The sequence below is a fragment of the Theropithecus gelada genome, chromosome 4 (assembly GCF_003255815.1).
Source record: "Theropithecus gelada isolate Dixy chromosome 4, Tgel_1.0, whole genome shotgun sequence".
Lineage (NCBI taxonomy): Eukaryota > Metazoa > Chordata > Mammalia > Primates > Cercopithecidae > Theropithecus > Theropithecus gelada.
Genome location: NC_037671.1, coordinates 145,725,363 through 145,742,375, shown reverse-complemented (window position 1 = coordinate 145,742,375; position 17,013 = coordinate 145,725,363). Strand labels below are relative to the sequence as shown.

General features: G+C 32.8%; 1 protein-coding gene across 2 annotated transcripts in view; it reads left to right on the top strand.

The window, feature by feature from the left end:
• Positions 1-17,013, top strand: part of TBC1D32 (TBC1 domain family member 32) — a 235,716-nt gene that overhangs the window by 191,902 nt on the left and 26,801 nt on the right. For both annotated transcript variants that reach the window (XM_025382902.1, XM_025382901.1), the window contains 3 exons: positions 9,044-9,113; positions 11,457-11,572; positions 11,975-12,129. In XM_025382902.1, coding sequence (XP_025238687.1) covers positions 9,044-9,113; positions 11,457-11,572; positions 11,975-12,129 — 341 coding nt within the window. The remainder of the gene's footprint in view (positions 1-9,043; positions 9,114-11,456; positions 11,573-11,974; positions 12,130-17,013) is intronic.

Sequence of the window (17,013 nt, the reverse complement as noted above, 5' to 3'; positions counted from 1 at the left end):
AGTGCTAAAGGGAGTTTTAAAATGGAAAGAAAAGGATGCTATCATGATTATTGCACTAATATTTAGTCATGGTATGTTAAACCACTTACATCTTTACTAAGAAGACTAAAAGACAAACTATTAAAAAATAATAACTACAACAATTTTTTAAGCAATAGGCAATATAAATATAAATTGTGACATCAAAAATTCAAAATAGTGGTAGAAAGGAATTAATGTATATAGTTTTTGTTTGTTTTTGCAATCAAGTTATTATCTTTTTAAAATAATATCATTATAACTATAGTAAGGCTTTGTAAGCCTTATGGTAAACAGAAACAAAAAAAAAACCTATAATAGGTACCCTAAAAAAATACTAGCAGAAAAAAATAAATGCAAAAGAAGGTAGTAAGAAAGGATAAAGGAAGAGAGGAATCACACAGTAACTAGTACACAAGTAATAAAATGGTTATTATTAATAATAACATTGAATGTGAATGGACTGAATTTTTCTATTGAAAGATACAAAATGGCTGAATAGCAAAATAGGACCTAACTATATGCTTCCTACAAGAAACTCACTCCACTTATCAAGACTCACATAGATTGAAAATGAAGTAATGGAAAAAGATATTTTATGCTAGTGCAGCCATAAAAGGATAGGAGTAACTATTCTTATATCAGATGAAATAGACTTTAAGGCAAAGACTATAAAAAGAGACCAAAAAGGTCATTATATAATGATAAAGGGATCAATTCAGTGAGAGGATATAACAGTAATAAATATACATGCATCTAACACTGGAGCACCCAGATTCATAAAACAAATATTACTAGAATTTACATGAGAGATTAACTGCAATACAGTTGTAGAGGACTTCTTTCCACTTTGGCCATGGATAGATCATCCAGGCAAAAACTATAGAATCATTTCAATAGATACTGAAAAAGCATTTGATACAATTCAACATCATTTATGATTTAAAAAAAAGAAAAAACTATCAACAAATTGGGCATAGAAGGAACATACCTTAACACAGTAAAGCCCATATGTGATAAACTCACAGCTAACATCATACTGAGAGGGGAAAAATAGAAAGCTTTTACGTTAAGATATGTAACAAGAGAAATCATCATAATAACCTTGTCAGTTGGTATCTCTACTTGGAGTCTGGTTCTTTTTCAAAGGTGCTCTCTACACTGCTCTCAGAGTGATCTTTGACATGTAAATCTACCCAATCATTCCTCTGCCATTTCTCACCATTGACCACAGCATAAAGTCTCAGCTTATTATCATGGTACCCATGATCTTACATCATCCTGCCCCTTCCTTTTTTCTAGCATCATACTTTCTTTCCATGCAGAACACTAAACTCTTTACATCACTCCCAACTACCCTCTGTCCCAGACACACGTGTTCATTATTCAACAAATTATCCTGTATTAGGTACTGACACTGTGACAGAAGAAGTCTTCCCCTTATGGAGTTTACTTTCTAGTGGGAAGAGAGAAAATAAGTAGAATATTCAGTAAGTTAAAAGGTGTAATGATAAATGAAGAAATACACAACAGAAAAAGTAGCTGGGAAGTTTTAGGAGTGAAGATTACAGTATTAAAGAGTTTTCATATAAAGTTTTATTGATGATGTGTTTTTGTTTTGTTTTGTTTTGTTTAACCACAGTTCAGCAGGGGAAGTACAGGCAAGATATATGGGTATGTTCAGGGCAAGAGAGTGCTAACAAATGGTCACGAAGGAGACTAATATGGCTGGAAAGGAGTAAAGGAGAGGAATTGGTGGTGTTAAAAGTCAGATAGGAGAGCATGATACAGGATCTTGAAAGTCGTTGCAGGGTTTTGAACACAGGCATGACATGCTGGTTTACATTTTATAAGAGCTTTGTGGCTGTGGTTTTGAGAAAAGACCGAAGGAAGACAAATGACTGAAGCAGGGAAATGAGTTAAGAAGCTATTGAAAAACAGTACTGGCTGAGATAAGGATGTCAGTAATGGAGATCGTGAAAAGTTTTTGGATTCTGGATATATTTTAAAGATAGTGCCAACATAATTGGGTAACAGATTGAATGTGGGGTATGAGAGAAAGAAAGGAGTCAAGGAGGAGTCTAAGCTATTTTTCTGAGTTACTAGGAGGATGGGATGATTGTACACTGAGATAAAAAAGAATAGGAGAGGAATGGGAGATTAAGCGCTGGCTTTTTTGTTGTTTTAGATACTTGTTGGGCATTCAAGTAAATATGCTTTATACATTCTGCACATGTGACTCGAGTTTAGAGGAAAAGTGTGGGCTACACATACAAATTACTAAGCCATCAGCTTGGTGTATAAAGCCAATACATCTCATTGTAATTTCTTTCTCATATTCTGACTTAGTATCTAATTCTTCACATTCCTGTAAATTTCTTTAGGTTTTTGTGTGTGTGTGTGTTTTACCTATCATTTCATTCTCTGCACCTGGAACAATAATGTCAATAAATGTCAACAATAATGTCAATAATGTCAATAAATGTCATTCTCTGCACCTGGAACAAAAAGGAAAGAATGGATAAAAGAATGATGGAGGAAGGCTTTATAAAGTGTGTCAATGAGTATCTTAATAGGCAATAGAGTAAACCATTTAAGATTTCTGAGCAGAAACTTTACTTGATTCACCTGTACCTTACAAAGATTATTTTATAATAGTAACTGTGTAAAGGAAAAAACGGAGTATAGAAATGAAGTTTTCCATGGATGAATATCCAATACTTAAGGGGCAGTGAATAAAGAGACAGTGAAGAAAATAGAGTTAGCATATAATACTGATAACAGATCATCTTTCCTGTAAGGGTGATGTGACTTCTTCTTTTGCTGAAGAAACCATCATTCAAATATGTGTTATTTATTCAAGTTAGACATATCTTTCTAGCCTTATTACCATTAACTGCCCAAACACATTCTGCGCATTTGCCTCACTAAATTTTTGCTCCTGTTGTTCCTTCTAGATGAATGCTTCCCTCTCCATGACATCCACATGATAATGCCCGACTCACCTGTAAAGTTTCAGCTAGAATGTAACCTCTCCTCTTATTCCTTAGCAGGATTCTCTCTTCTCTGCTCCTACTGCATTCACTTTAAACTACCATTTTGATAGTTTTATTATATTATATATGGCTAGATTAAATTGTTACATTAGGTATCAAACTCCTTTGTATCTTCAATATGACATTTAATTATATATATACACACACACACACACACACGCACACACACACATACTGTATTCACATCTATATTCAAAGAAATGTATTATAGTTCTGGAACAAATTTAAATATCTAACAATTCACATATTTAGATATATGTGACTATACAGATGAACCTATACTTATTTACACATAATGACATCTAGTGCAAATCTGGGAAAGGGGTAAAAGAGACCTAAGATAATGAAAGAAAAAAGAAATGAGAAGAAAATACAAGATACTATTAAACAAAAGTTAAGGTAGGTGAAAGGAATTGATATCTATTGATCACCACTTTTAAATTAGGTATTATGTTGAGGCACTTGATAAACCTTGTGCCATTCAGCCCTCTCTGAACTAGACATAATCATCATATTTAAAATGAGGAAATTGAGGCATAGATGAAAGAAAACAAATTGGGAAGAGATTTTAAAGGAAAGTATTTGTGAAGAAAATTATAATCTTAGGAATGAACGTAAAAATTTATTCGAAAAACATGCAACTATTAATGGTTAAGTTGGGGAGTAATAGGAAATGAATAAGAAGTATGATAATCATGGAAATTTGCATGACCACAGTGGGCATTTCTTTAGACTTAAGTATAATAATCTCCAATTTGTGTAGCTCTCTTTTGCACATTGTTTTATTGGACCATATTTTCTGTAGAAAATCTAAAATTAAAATAATATTATATATATTATCTAAATATTCAGCACAACTGAATGCTCAGTGTGCATGCTTTACTGCCCTCTGTTATATTTCTAAATTATGCCGAGTGAGATCTCAGATGTCGGCTTTGTTGAATGTATTAGCGAGGCAAATAAACCCTGAATGCGGATTTAAATTCCTTAAAGGTTCCAGCTGAAGCTATTCACCAGTCTGATAGTAAAGCCAAAAAATGAAGTGACTTTCTGTTGATTGATTGTTTAATATTCATTATTGTGATATACTGAGCTTGTTGCTATTACATTGTTTTCTTCCCAAGGCTTTAGGTATTCTCATCCTTTATCATGTATTTTTTGGCTGGTGGAACAATTTTTTTTATTGTAAAATTTCACTCTATTTGCTTTAAATTAAAAATTGTTTTGATATAAAATGTTTTAAATCAAATACTGGGTAGATGTATTCAATTTTTTTTAGGTTTCTGGAAATGAGAAATTGATTATCTTTTAAAAAATGACAGCCTTCTAAACCCTAAGGTAGTTAAAATTAGAATAACACAATCATCCATCTGTTGTTAGCTCCCTCAGGATTTCAGTCCATTATAAAATTTGCAAATCTGGAAAAATCAAATTAGTTTGACTGTTTATCCCTTTAAAGAAAGAGGAAAGAACAAACAGATAAACTTCTGCACATTTGCAGTTTGTAAATTCATGCAGGTATCTTTCCATATCTTAACAGACATTTCCTTTTTGTTGGTTCAATTCCCTGGAACAAGTTGAGAATTTTTTTCTAGTGTAGTTGCTCCTTTGAAATGATAAATTAAATGGCCCTTTCAGGGTAATGTGTATTTTTATTTCTTTTCTCTTCGTGATGCTAGTTAATCAAAAGTTAGAAAAAAATCAACATTTTTCTTGTTTCACCATTTGATTATTAAAATATAGTTTTAAATTTAATTAAATACCCTTAAACACCTTTTATACTTTCTTTGAAAAGCAAAGATGCTCTCTTCTATCTTATATTTCTGAAACGTTTGTGAGTAAAGCACAGTGTGTGATAATTGCAAAGAGATATTTAATATGCACCTTTCCTCAGGAAGGAAAAATAGGGCATATACCTAAAATTAGGAATTAAACAAATTGCAGCATATAGTAAGGTAGAAAATAAAAGAAACTGACAGTTTTTCAACTGACTACTTGCTTTCAGGCAATATGCTTTTTAATATGCTATTTGAATTTGGTAATTGTCAAGAGAGGTTTTATCTTAAGGGCCACAGGTGTCCAGTGGAAAATGACATCTGTGTCAAATTGGTGCCATCATGGAAAATAAGAGGAGGAAGTGTTAATAGAGAGCAGGAGTAGTACTTGTGCTGCCTCCTGGGTTATTAGAATGGAAAGAAACAAGAGAAGAGGGGAAAAGTCTTCCAGGCAGGGGTAATTGCATAATCAAGACAGGGAAATGCTTTTTTTCCCAAATAACCCTGACTACATCAATTAGGAGGCTGAGACATGTACAGTAGACTGGTCACAAGGTACTGAATTCTGTGGTAGTAAGAATTGAATAAAATGCATGGATACAATTACATATTACAAAAGAAGCAACAGAACTTACAGACTGACTTTGGGAAAGGAATCAGGGAGGAAGAAATGTAGTCCATTGATTTCTTTGGGTAGTAAGAGTTTTCTTACATTAGGACAGATAAGGGAGGGCATTAGGAGAGTCAGTAAGCAGCCGACCAGTAACTACCTCTCCATCCATGGGAGAAATTCTTTACTCTTCTGAAAGTTTATTTTTTTTCCACACTATTAGGTGCCAGGCAGGATAGATTTGATTTCTTCTACTGCTGCTGTATGTGCTAGCTTTGCAAACCAAAAATAGAACAGAATGCATTACCACACTGAGTGGTCTCAGTTCATGTTACATAAATTTTGTCAACTCATTTTATTTTGAAACTATTGCATTTATAATTAAAAGTATTGGTTATTTTGAATAATTTAATTATTAACTCTAGCTTAGATTGAATTAAGCATTGTTAGTAAGTGGGTAAGAATGATGCTATACATGTCATTGGGTGGTTGACTCTTCAACAACTTATTTCATTATGCTTTTCACAGTGACTTCAGGGAGTGGGAGCTATCTCTTCTATGTGTTACTTGATTTTAATATACAGAAAATATTTTTAAGTCTATGTCTGTTTTCTTCTCCATCTTGCTTCTAGTTTGATATTTAAAGTACAATTTCTTTTGTTGCTATTCATTGGATGTTGGTTCATTCATTTACTCATTCATTCATTCATTTATTAAGTATGTATTATGTATCCTATGCACTGTTTTTCCTACATCAATTAATTACTCGTTACCAGCCATGCGTATGGATCAAAATTCTCTGAAGACATCCATTTTTTAAATTATTTCATTTTACTTATTCATTTTTCCCCATCAATTTTGTTTTATTTTTGAGATTTCAATTCCTGCCTTATAAGTTAATGTAGTCCAGAGTTTTATATAATAAAAGTTTCTTCCACCTAACTTTTGTTGTCTGAGATGTATTTAGAATACAAAATTTGCTTGCTAAGTTATTGTATATCAATGATATACAGTGATTTATTGTATATTGATATTGTATATCAAATATCATACAAATTTAAAATGGAAACCTCTTTTTTTTTTTTTTTTTTTTGAGATGGACTCTCGCTCTGTCACACAGGCTAGAGGTCAGCAGCATGATCTCAGCCCACTCACACCTCTGTCTCCCAGGTTCAAGCAATTCTGCTTCAGCCTCCCCAATATCTGGGATTACGATGTGCCACCTGCCAGGCTAATTTTTGTATTTTTAGTAGAGATGAGGTGTCACCATGTTGGTGAGGCTGGTCTTGAACTCCTGACGTCAGGTAATCCATCCCCCTCAGCCTCCCAGAGTGCTGGGATTACAAGCTTGCGCCACCATGCCTGGCCTGGAGCCCATTTTAAAATATATGCTCCTAACCCATTTTCTTATATCTTCATTCCTGCTTTGGGAAAGTTTTTATTCCTTACATATTTTTATCTCCATAGTTTTGCTCATTCAAAAGTTATTTACATCTCTTTCACATCAGTGATTTTTTAAAATGGGTATTTGGTGTTTGTTTTGGTATGCCAACACCTCCATATATTCTCATTTAAAAGCTTTTTTGAGAATTTGCTACACTACACTAAAGTGAAATTTGGATAATGTTGTGTAACTATCCAATTGTAACTATATCTAAATTTAACTTTTATTCCTTTAAATGTAAATCTTAACTTTATTGTGTAAGAAATAAACTGTAGAGGTCTTTGAAAATACAAATGACTGCACATACCCTCTTGGCAATCTTATTTAGTAGTCTGGAGTCAAGTCTATTTATCTTTGTTTTTGAAAAGTTCCTCAGAAGATGCACCACCATAGTTGAGAATCATTATCTGTTGAAATGTGTAGAGTTATTTTTTTACTCTGAAGATACAGTCTCATAAAGTTTTAGATAGGGTCTAGACCTTGGAAATTATTTGTACAACTCTAGAAAAGTGAAAGGACTCATTTCAGGCCTCACAACTAGACCACTATGTAAGAACTCTTTTCTTTCACAGGGAAGAACTAAAACAACCTTCTCATTATTTAACGCATCCAGTTCCTTTGGACAACTCCTCTCACCTTGCTCCGTAACTTTATTATATTCTTCACTGATGTGTTAGGTCAGTGCTTCCTGATACAATCCAATGTGGCCCATGGGACACATCATGATGGGAATGCCCATTCTTAACACCTGTCTCCACCCACTGTGCACTCATCCTTTACCAATAAGATAACTATCTATATCATACTTTCCAGAGGGAAAAAACATTAGTATTACTATAAGCATGCACATCTATATATGTTAAGGTTCAACTTAAATGCCACTTCTTCCTAACTAGACATAATCTCTTCATCTTCTGAATTCATGTAACACTTTATCTGTATCATTCCTATTTCATATAGGACTTTAAAATACCTTTATCAGAGTTATCTATATACACATTTGATCTCTTACACTACATGGAAAGTTTTTTAGGGAATGAGGTATGATTTATCTTTTATCCCTCATAGCTTCTTGCATGGTGTTCCACACTTACTATATCAGAGATGATTTATTAAGGGGATGAATGAGCCTGGAAGTGAAATAGATTATATTGATAGTATGAGAAACACCAATGTGTAATGAAGTAAAAAAATAAAATAAAATAAAAAAACCTCATGATATTCTGAAAACCTAGGTTTTGGTCTTCTCTACCACTAGATAACTGTGTGATGAGTCTCTTAATTGTGTGTGCATGCATTGTGTGTTCATGTGTTTGTGTGTATGTATGCATACTACAGTTTTCTCAGCCAGAAGTTGAAAGTTCAGCTGGACCCTGAATGCTATTTAGTTGTGCCTTTGAGGGTTCACTCCTAGTTTGGTCTTCTGCTGTTCTCAAGAACTAATCCAGACTTTCAGCCTCTCCTGCAGTCCTCTGTACTATGCTATTTCTATTCTGAAATGGACTTTGTAGATAATATAAGCAAGCTAATCACTATCTTATTTGTAAGAAATAAATGAAAAGTGATTCTTTATGAAATGTTTGAATATATTACAATATAAGATATAAGTAACCCCTTCTTCACTTTTGGTTAGATGATTACAACAACTACTTCACAAAGAAAACTTGGCTTGCAGGAAGAAATTCATTCATTCTACCCTCATATGTTATCAGACATTAAAAGTAGAACACTAATTACTTAAAGATTAGTGTCAGGAAGGAAATAACCATGCTTGTATATATTTGTAATTCAAAGTTTTATGTATATATTGCATGATGAAAGTAGTATTTCTAGATCACTTTTTGGATCAATGCCTCTTTTTGTTCTGAGAGTCAAGTTAAATAGATTGTTTCAAAACTACCATTGTTTTGTATTTAATATGCTTTCCAACACTTTCTATGGGAAAAAGTTATTTGTAAACAGTTTTCTGTTAATTCCTTGGAAAATGTAACTGACAGTTCCTAAAATAATGAATTCATCAGTGTTTTCAAAATTCGCATTAAAATATGTAAAAATATTGCTTTCATCAATTTTCAATTAAACTGTGATTATTATGCAAACTTTTATACACTTTTATAACTCAGTTTTCTGTTGTCTTTAGCTACTGATGCAAATGTGAAGAATGAAAGCCTTTCATCTGTGCAGCAGCTTGGCATTAAAATGACTGTCAGGTATATTATAGGGAAATATCTCCCTTGTGCATTTCTAGAATTTGTTTTATCTGCCTCATATGTGCTCAGTAGTATTTAATTTAACAACCAACTATTTTGTATACTTTAAATGCGGAGTTTATAATTTGGAAAATGACTTTGTTTTTGAGGATATTGGCACATGATTAAATTACCTCTACAGGTAAATCAGTTACAGTTCATTGTTATTCCAGAGGCCAATTACAGTGTGTTTAAGCTCTCATGACTATCAGGTTTTTTACAAAAATAACATTGTAAAAGTCAGCACATTGGTAGCACAGTCATACTATTTTCCAGAATATGATTAATTCCGTGGTGATGAGTACAAAAGTACCTGAAGGACAGATTCAGAAGTTAAAATTAAAAAACTTATTGCAGTTTGAGTTTTTAATACTCAAGTTGTAATTTTGAAAAGAAATGGATAAGCTAAACAGTGAACAGAGAGTTAAGGACTGAAACCTTGAAACTTCCTTTCTTGCTTATTAAATGGGGATTTTAACATTCCCATTTTACTTATAGAGTCATCTTCAGAATCAAGTTTTAAAAAGATACATGTAAGACTTATTTAAAAAGCCGAGCATTTTTGGGCCGGGCGCGGTGGCTCAAGCCTGTAATCCCAGCACTTTGGGAGGCCGAGGCGGGTGGATCACGAGGTCAGGAGATCGAGACCATCCTGGCTAACATGGTGAAACCCTGTCTCTACTAAAAATACAAAAAACTAGCCGGGCGTGGTGGCGGGCGCCTGTAGTCCCAGCTACTCGGAGGCTGAGGCGGGAGAATGGCGTGAACCCGGGAGGTGGAGCTTGCAGTGAGCCGAGATCGCGCCACTGCACTCCAGCCTGGGCGACAGAGCGGGACTCCGTCTCAAAAAAAAATAAAATAAAATAAAATAAAAAATAAAAAAAATAAAAAGCCGAGCATTTTTATAAATTCACAACATGATGAAAATGATATTATTTAATAATTTGAACTTAACACGTCTGTATCACATTGGGCATATGATTCTCTTAATTATGTTTTGTGATGCTGTGCCTGCTTTTTATACAAATATTTTATAATGCCCTATTGCTATTCTGAAATGGACTTCATAGATAATATAAGCAGGCTAGTCACCTATTTTTTTTAACTCAATATAATATCTTATTTGTAAGAAATAAACAGAAAATTATTATGAAATGTTTGAATATATTACAGTATAAGATGTAGCTGGCATCCAAATGTAAAATCATTGTGACTCTGGCAGCTACAAATACAGACGAATTTTTGATTTCGTTCCTCAAATACTACAGTGTTGCCACGAGCAAAAATACTTTTTTTTTTTTTTTTTTTTTTTTTTTTTTTTTTGAGACAGAATCTCGCTCTGTCACCCAGGCTGGAGTGCAGTGGCACGATCTTGGCTCACTGCAACCTCTGCCTCCCGGGTTCAGGCGATTCTCCTGCCTCAGCCTGCTGAGTAGCTGGGATTACAGATGCATGCCACCGTGCCCAGCTAATTTTTGTAGTTTTAGTAGAGACGGGTTTTCACCATGTTGGTCAGGCTGATCTCAAACTCGTGACCTCGTGATCCACCCACTTTGGCCTCCCAAAGTGCTGGGATTACAGGCGTGAGCCACCACACCTGGCCCAAAGAAACTTTTTAAAAAGTGATGAGCAAATATTAGTAAGGTTTCAAAAGTACAGAAGTACAAAAGCACTACCTTTGGTTGATTTACACATAGTTGCATTGTATATATACTAAAAAATACAGAAGTTTTTTTTTTTAAGACAATTAGTTTCAGATAATTATAAACAACTTTTTCATCCATACCAGTAACAAATAGGACATTTGCAAGTTATTGTTCAGGACTGTCCCATGTCTAATCATCTGACCCTTGCTCATTAAGTACCAGTAGTGCCCCCCGATCACTATGACAATGAAAAATAGTCCTACAAATTTCCAAGGTGGCCCCTGAGGGAAGTACCACCTCCCTTTAGGACCATTACTGTATGAACTCTACAGGTACTTCTACACTCAACATTTTGTAAAACTAACCTGTCAACATTCCATATTTTAGATTCAGTTCAGGAAAAAATGCTTATATTATACTATTCATCTACAGGATATCATCATTTTGTTCTCTCATTACTGTTTCATCTTCCTTTAAAGTTATCTGTATTTGCCAGATGAATACTGCTAATCCAAATATGTCATAATCATCAGATACATATATTGAGAGCTAATCTTTCATAAGTGCTCTGTATAACATAGTTATGCTAAAAGAAGTAATTTTAAAACATTCATTGCAAGACCTGATATTTTTTATGTTTTGTGGGCTTTTAATATAGGTATGGCAAATTCCTCAATCTCTTAAAAGATGGTGCAGAAAATGATCTTACCTTGGTTTTAAAGCATTGTGAGAGATTCCTGAAACAGCAGCAAACTTCCATAAAATCTTCTCTTCGTATCCTTTTTGAGTAGATTCACAATATTTAATTTTTCTCACATGTTTTTCATGATTCTTTGATGGTATACCTGGACACATTTATAGTAAAATAGTACATTGAGCTATATTAGTGATTTGTTATGATATATTCTTACAGTATTTTATTCTGTATTTTAAATATGAATTTTGTTCAATTGAGTTGTAATCATTATACTTAGTCTTACTCATTGAATCTTAAACTGAAGAAAGTCATTAGAATGTATTTTCAGACATATCTAAGAATATTTAAAAACTAGATTTCATAAACTCAGAATAAGAATGTCTGCTTTTTTGTTTAACATATTCATTGTATTTTATTTATAGAATTTTAATATTTTGTCTTACAAAATATTGTGAAGTTTTCTTAACTTAGTTTTTCAGTCTGCCTGCAAGGGAATTATACTGGCCATGACTGGTTTGTATCTTCTCTGTTCATGATAATGTTGGGAGACAAAGAAAAAACATTCCAATTTCTTCGTCAATTCTCCAGGCTTCTGACTTCTGCTTTCCTTTGGTTGCCAAGACTACATATTTCTGTAAGACTTCAATCTGTTTTTAAAAAAGGGTTTGAAATTTTAAGAGACATTATACTTACATTCACTGGGGTGTTATTGTATTTGAAGGACTTTGTCATAAATTATACTCATTTTTCTACTTGAATGTTTTTTGACGGATTCTCTTTGATTATGTAGATGTGACATTTTCTCAGATACTTGGTGTCTTACCTAATAGTAACTGAATGATTTATATTAGAAGCATTTTCATGAAGTAGAAACATGGTAATGAAATAAAAATGATAGTTATATCAGTTAAATTCTGCACGTAAAAAGAGAACTATTGAATTGGTGTTTTGTATCATTGCTTGGTTAGAAAGAATCTCTGGCTGATTATGGTATAAGAAAATCATTTATTAGGAAGATATTGTAACTATTTTCTATAGAATAAGAGAATCACTCATTTTATGTATATTTTGGAAATCTATACTGAGTGTTTTTTAAAGTATTGTAATGTATTTTAAAAGATTGTACTAATCTTATGCAATCTCAGAGGTTACTTTAGAGGTAAGTATATCCCTCAATCAATTTATAATGTTTATGTTTATTTTATTTATTTATAGGCTGTTGTTAAGATTTCCAACTAGGGGAAACTGCCAAACATATCAGCTATGCTAATGTTTCTCAAACCTTTTCCATGACATGTTGGATTTGGACAGTGAAATCACATGGCAGTCAAGGATAAACTAAGGGGATTGGCGAGTATCTATGTGGAGATGAAAATATTCATTAGGTGTTTTTTACAATATATATTTGTGATAAGGAAAATAAAATTAATTCATCATGGAATACATTAAATATTAAAATTTTATAATGTTATGCTTCAAGTAGCTATGTACAGTTACTTAAAAAGATCATCCAGTAATTGGTCTTCACCATAATGAGAAATTTTCCTCCCATGAATAGAGGGAAACAAATGGCAAAAAAAGTATGCACTGGTTTTTCTCCAATCAATGAAACTATTTTCCTGGTGTTAACCAGAATTTGAGTAATTCTGTTCCTTTAAACTGTAGTTGAAGATTTTAAAAAACCTAACAGCCTTTTCACTCGTTCATTTTCAGATGTAGTGTTGAAAATCTTTTGATAATGGGTATGGATTTTGTGTCCAATCATTCATTCTCCTGTCAAATATTTTAAAGCAATATCTACATTCCACTAGTCTTAACAGTTCTGCCTTTAGTGTTCAGATTATGACACCATCTAAACATCACCAGTGAATCATATTGAACCATAATTTTCTAAAGTTCTATTTATACTTTGAGCCTATAAAATAGTACATTATTTTTTTTCATAGCATCGATGATCTTGTGTTCTGATAGCATTTCTTTCAGTAAAGCTGAAAACAAGCAGGACTCTAGCAGCTTGAATTTTATTTGACTTACCATTTTGATAGCATCACTGAATATGGAATATGTGAATGGAAGGGAGTGACACATTACTGGCTCGGGGTTTTCAGAATGATCTCTTGATGTAAAGCCTTGACACCTTTCTACTGATGCAGCTATACTGTCAGTGAAGACTTAATGCAGTGCCTTCCATAGCATCATTTTTTCTTTTCAATTACAAATATATCAAGTTGAATTTTATTACCAGTAGTTTGTTTTGATGCTTCTTTGTAAAACAAATGACCTGCTGTTAAGATTCCTCTGCAGTAATTCTATCTAGTACTGTTAGCTAAGTGCTGCTACTAATGTCACATTTATATGACAGTATAAATGTTTCTGACTTACAAACTTTTGAATTGCTATTTCCCCTACGTCACTTGACTTGATAGTGCATTCAGTAAGTCTTAATATATTATTTAAAGTGATACCTTTTCTATTTCATCTGTTCCATTGTCTCAAACATTGTGGTGATAGTTTCTATGCAACTTGATAATATGAACAAATATGCAACATGGTGACAGACACTTTGGCTTTAGCTGTTAATTAGTACAAACTTGTCTACCTTCTTTAACTCAAACTCACATTATTGTAATCAACCTAAAAAGAAATCAGCCTATTTCCTCAATTCCACTTACCTCAACCTCATTACCCTGTCCTATTTTTTAACATTTTTATAGCCTATATCAAGTCCTAATATTTATTTATCTATACACTTAATGTAAGTTCTTTGAAAAGAGTTTTCTGTTTTGTTCATAGATGTGTCCCAAACTATTGGCCCATAGTAATCACTCAATAAATGTATGCTGAGTGTGCAAATTTATATATATATATATATATATATATATATTTTTTTTTTTTTTTTTTTGAGACAGAGTCTCTGTCATCCAGGCTGGAGTGCAATGGCATGATCTCGGCTCACTGCAAGCTCCACCTCCCGGGTTCACGCCATTTTCCTGCCTCAACCTCCCAAGTAGCTGGGACTACCCGGCTGGGTAGCCCACCACCATGCCCGGCTAATTTTTTGTATTTTTAGTAGAGACCGGGTTTCACCGTGTTCGCCAGGATGGTCTCGATCTCCTGACCTTGTGATCTGCCCTCCTTGGCCTCCCAAAGTGCTGGGATTACAGTTGTGAGACGCGTACATTAATATTTTAGTAGAAATACGTAACGATCTGTAAGTTTTTATTTTAGAAAGTGTATTTGAAAGATACTAGATCCCCTGCATTCATAAGAATGTTTTAAACAAATGACCTTAAAAAGGTTTAAAAAAAAATAAGCTTAGGATAAGCAAAACAGGAAGTAATGAAACATTAATTTGAAGTTCTTAAAATTTTGTAAACTATGATTATATTACTCATATGAGATAAAAATAGTTTGAAAAATTATCCTTCGAAATCATTTACACCAGAAGAACCCTTTAATGTATTGATTTAAACTATCTTCAGTTATTCTTTGCTACTAAGAAAAAAGCACTCTAAATAATGAAATAGTTATTCTTTATGGAGTTTGATCAAGAATCAGAGTTTGACCAGTTGTTAACAATGAAGCCATTAATAAAATGATATATTAAGAAAAATGAGGAGATTATTTTCATAGTAGGAATATGTAATTTCAAAGAATAAATAAAAGTAATGATCACAAATTTCCTCTCTCTGTAAAAACATATGAAAAAGGAAACCTAATTAAACTGAAATAAAAACCAGAGCATTTTACATGCATATACAAACAAAACTCCACTGATAAATCAGGCTGAAGTAATACTCAAATGAAGTAGTATAGTTCAACAGGAAATTCATGCAATAGTTATAGGGTAACCACTACAGAAGCCCTCCCTTACTCTTCTTAAAATAACAATTACCTAGTTCAGAAAGTTCATGGATTTAAAAATTCTAATAGTATTCAAGTATAAATTTACATTTAAATTTTACAGTTAGTAGAATGGCATGACATACTTGTAACCCCTTTGTAGAATATCAACAAATGTAAGCCATGTAACCAATCACTTGTAGGAAAGATGTCTAGTGTAAAACCCCTTCCTTTTCTTATATGTGACTATAAGTCTTAATCATATTTGCAGATTCAGTTTTCCCATTTTTTTTTCTGACAGGAGAAAGATTGATGTTATCTAGAATTATAGAATCAAAGTTTTAAAAAATCTGCAAAATTTTTTGTTTACCCCTATGCATGATGCACAAGTTAACTACAACGTTGCTGTAAAGCATGGCACATCTTTTTTGCCCACAAAGTCTGAAAGGTGGAGGATTAGACTGGACCAGACTAGACTGAATCCGTTTGAATTGGAGAGTTTCAAATCTTTCTAATGGGGTCTTTCTATTTAATTTTCATAGCAACGTAGAACTAGTTTATTTTCTTAATATCAGGAATAAAATGACTCATCAAAAGACCTATAATGGAAGAAAAAAAAACTAAGACCACTATGTTTTATTTTTAAACATAAATCTTTTATTATTAATCACTAAAGTAATATACAGTATTCTGAAGAGTGTTAAATGCTGTAAGTCCTTGCTTCATGTTATGTCACTTTCTAGGATCTACAAAGCCAATGTTTTTATTGACAGTTTTTTTGCACTTTGTCTTAGCATGGTTTATGTATTAGATTATTAATTAGATGATGCTAAATGCTGTTGTCCTGCGTGTGTTCCATTAATCCGATATTCTGAATGATAAAGAGTTACTGTCCTTTCAGAAAGTGGTGACTAAACAAATTACATGAAAACACTTTAAGTATAATAAACAATTTATCATTTGATGATTCAGAAGACCTTGTGTTATATTCACGTGACTCAGAGCTGTCACTATTGATCTGGTTTTATGAACAATGTTTACTGTAAAATAGAGGCATGAAATGGTAATTAATAGATCAACTAATGAAACTTTTATATAAGCGAGCTTACTGTATGACAAAAAGAAAAGACACTAATAATTGCATACTGTGCAATCTGTGTGTGTAATCATTAGCATGTTCTCTTTTTAGCATTCAGTCAATAATATGTTGAGCAACTATTCTATGCAAGGCTTGGTATCAGGAGCTGTGTTACCACAAAGTATGGCAAAATTTCTTCCAAAAGAGTCTAATTTATAAGAATAGAAGAACTCTTGCCTCAATATAGGGAGTCCATTACATAACAATGACTTATTTTCCTTGAAAATATAATTAATAAATCTATTGTCTGTATCTCTTAATGGACCTACTCTAAAGGTATTTCTAATGTGGCCTGTATATGAATCATTTCCTATACATAGAACTCTTATACTACTAGTAGACATGTAATCAGAAAATTATTACCTAAGTTTGCATGGAAAAACTAAAATGTATTTATGAGTTGATTTTTGTTTTCATATATGCTTATTAAATTTGCTCATTCTACAAATCATCATTAGTGAAGCACATTGCAGTATTTCACAAAAGAAGATAAAGCAATGGGTACTATTTCTCATTCAGTCCATATTATTATTTTAA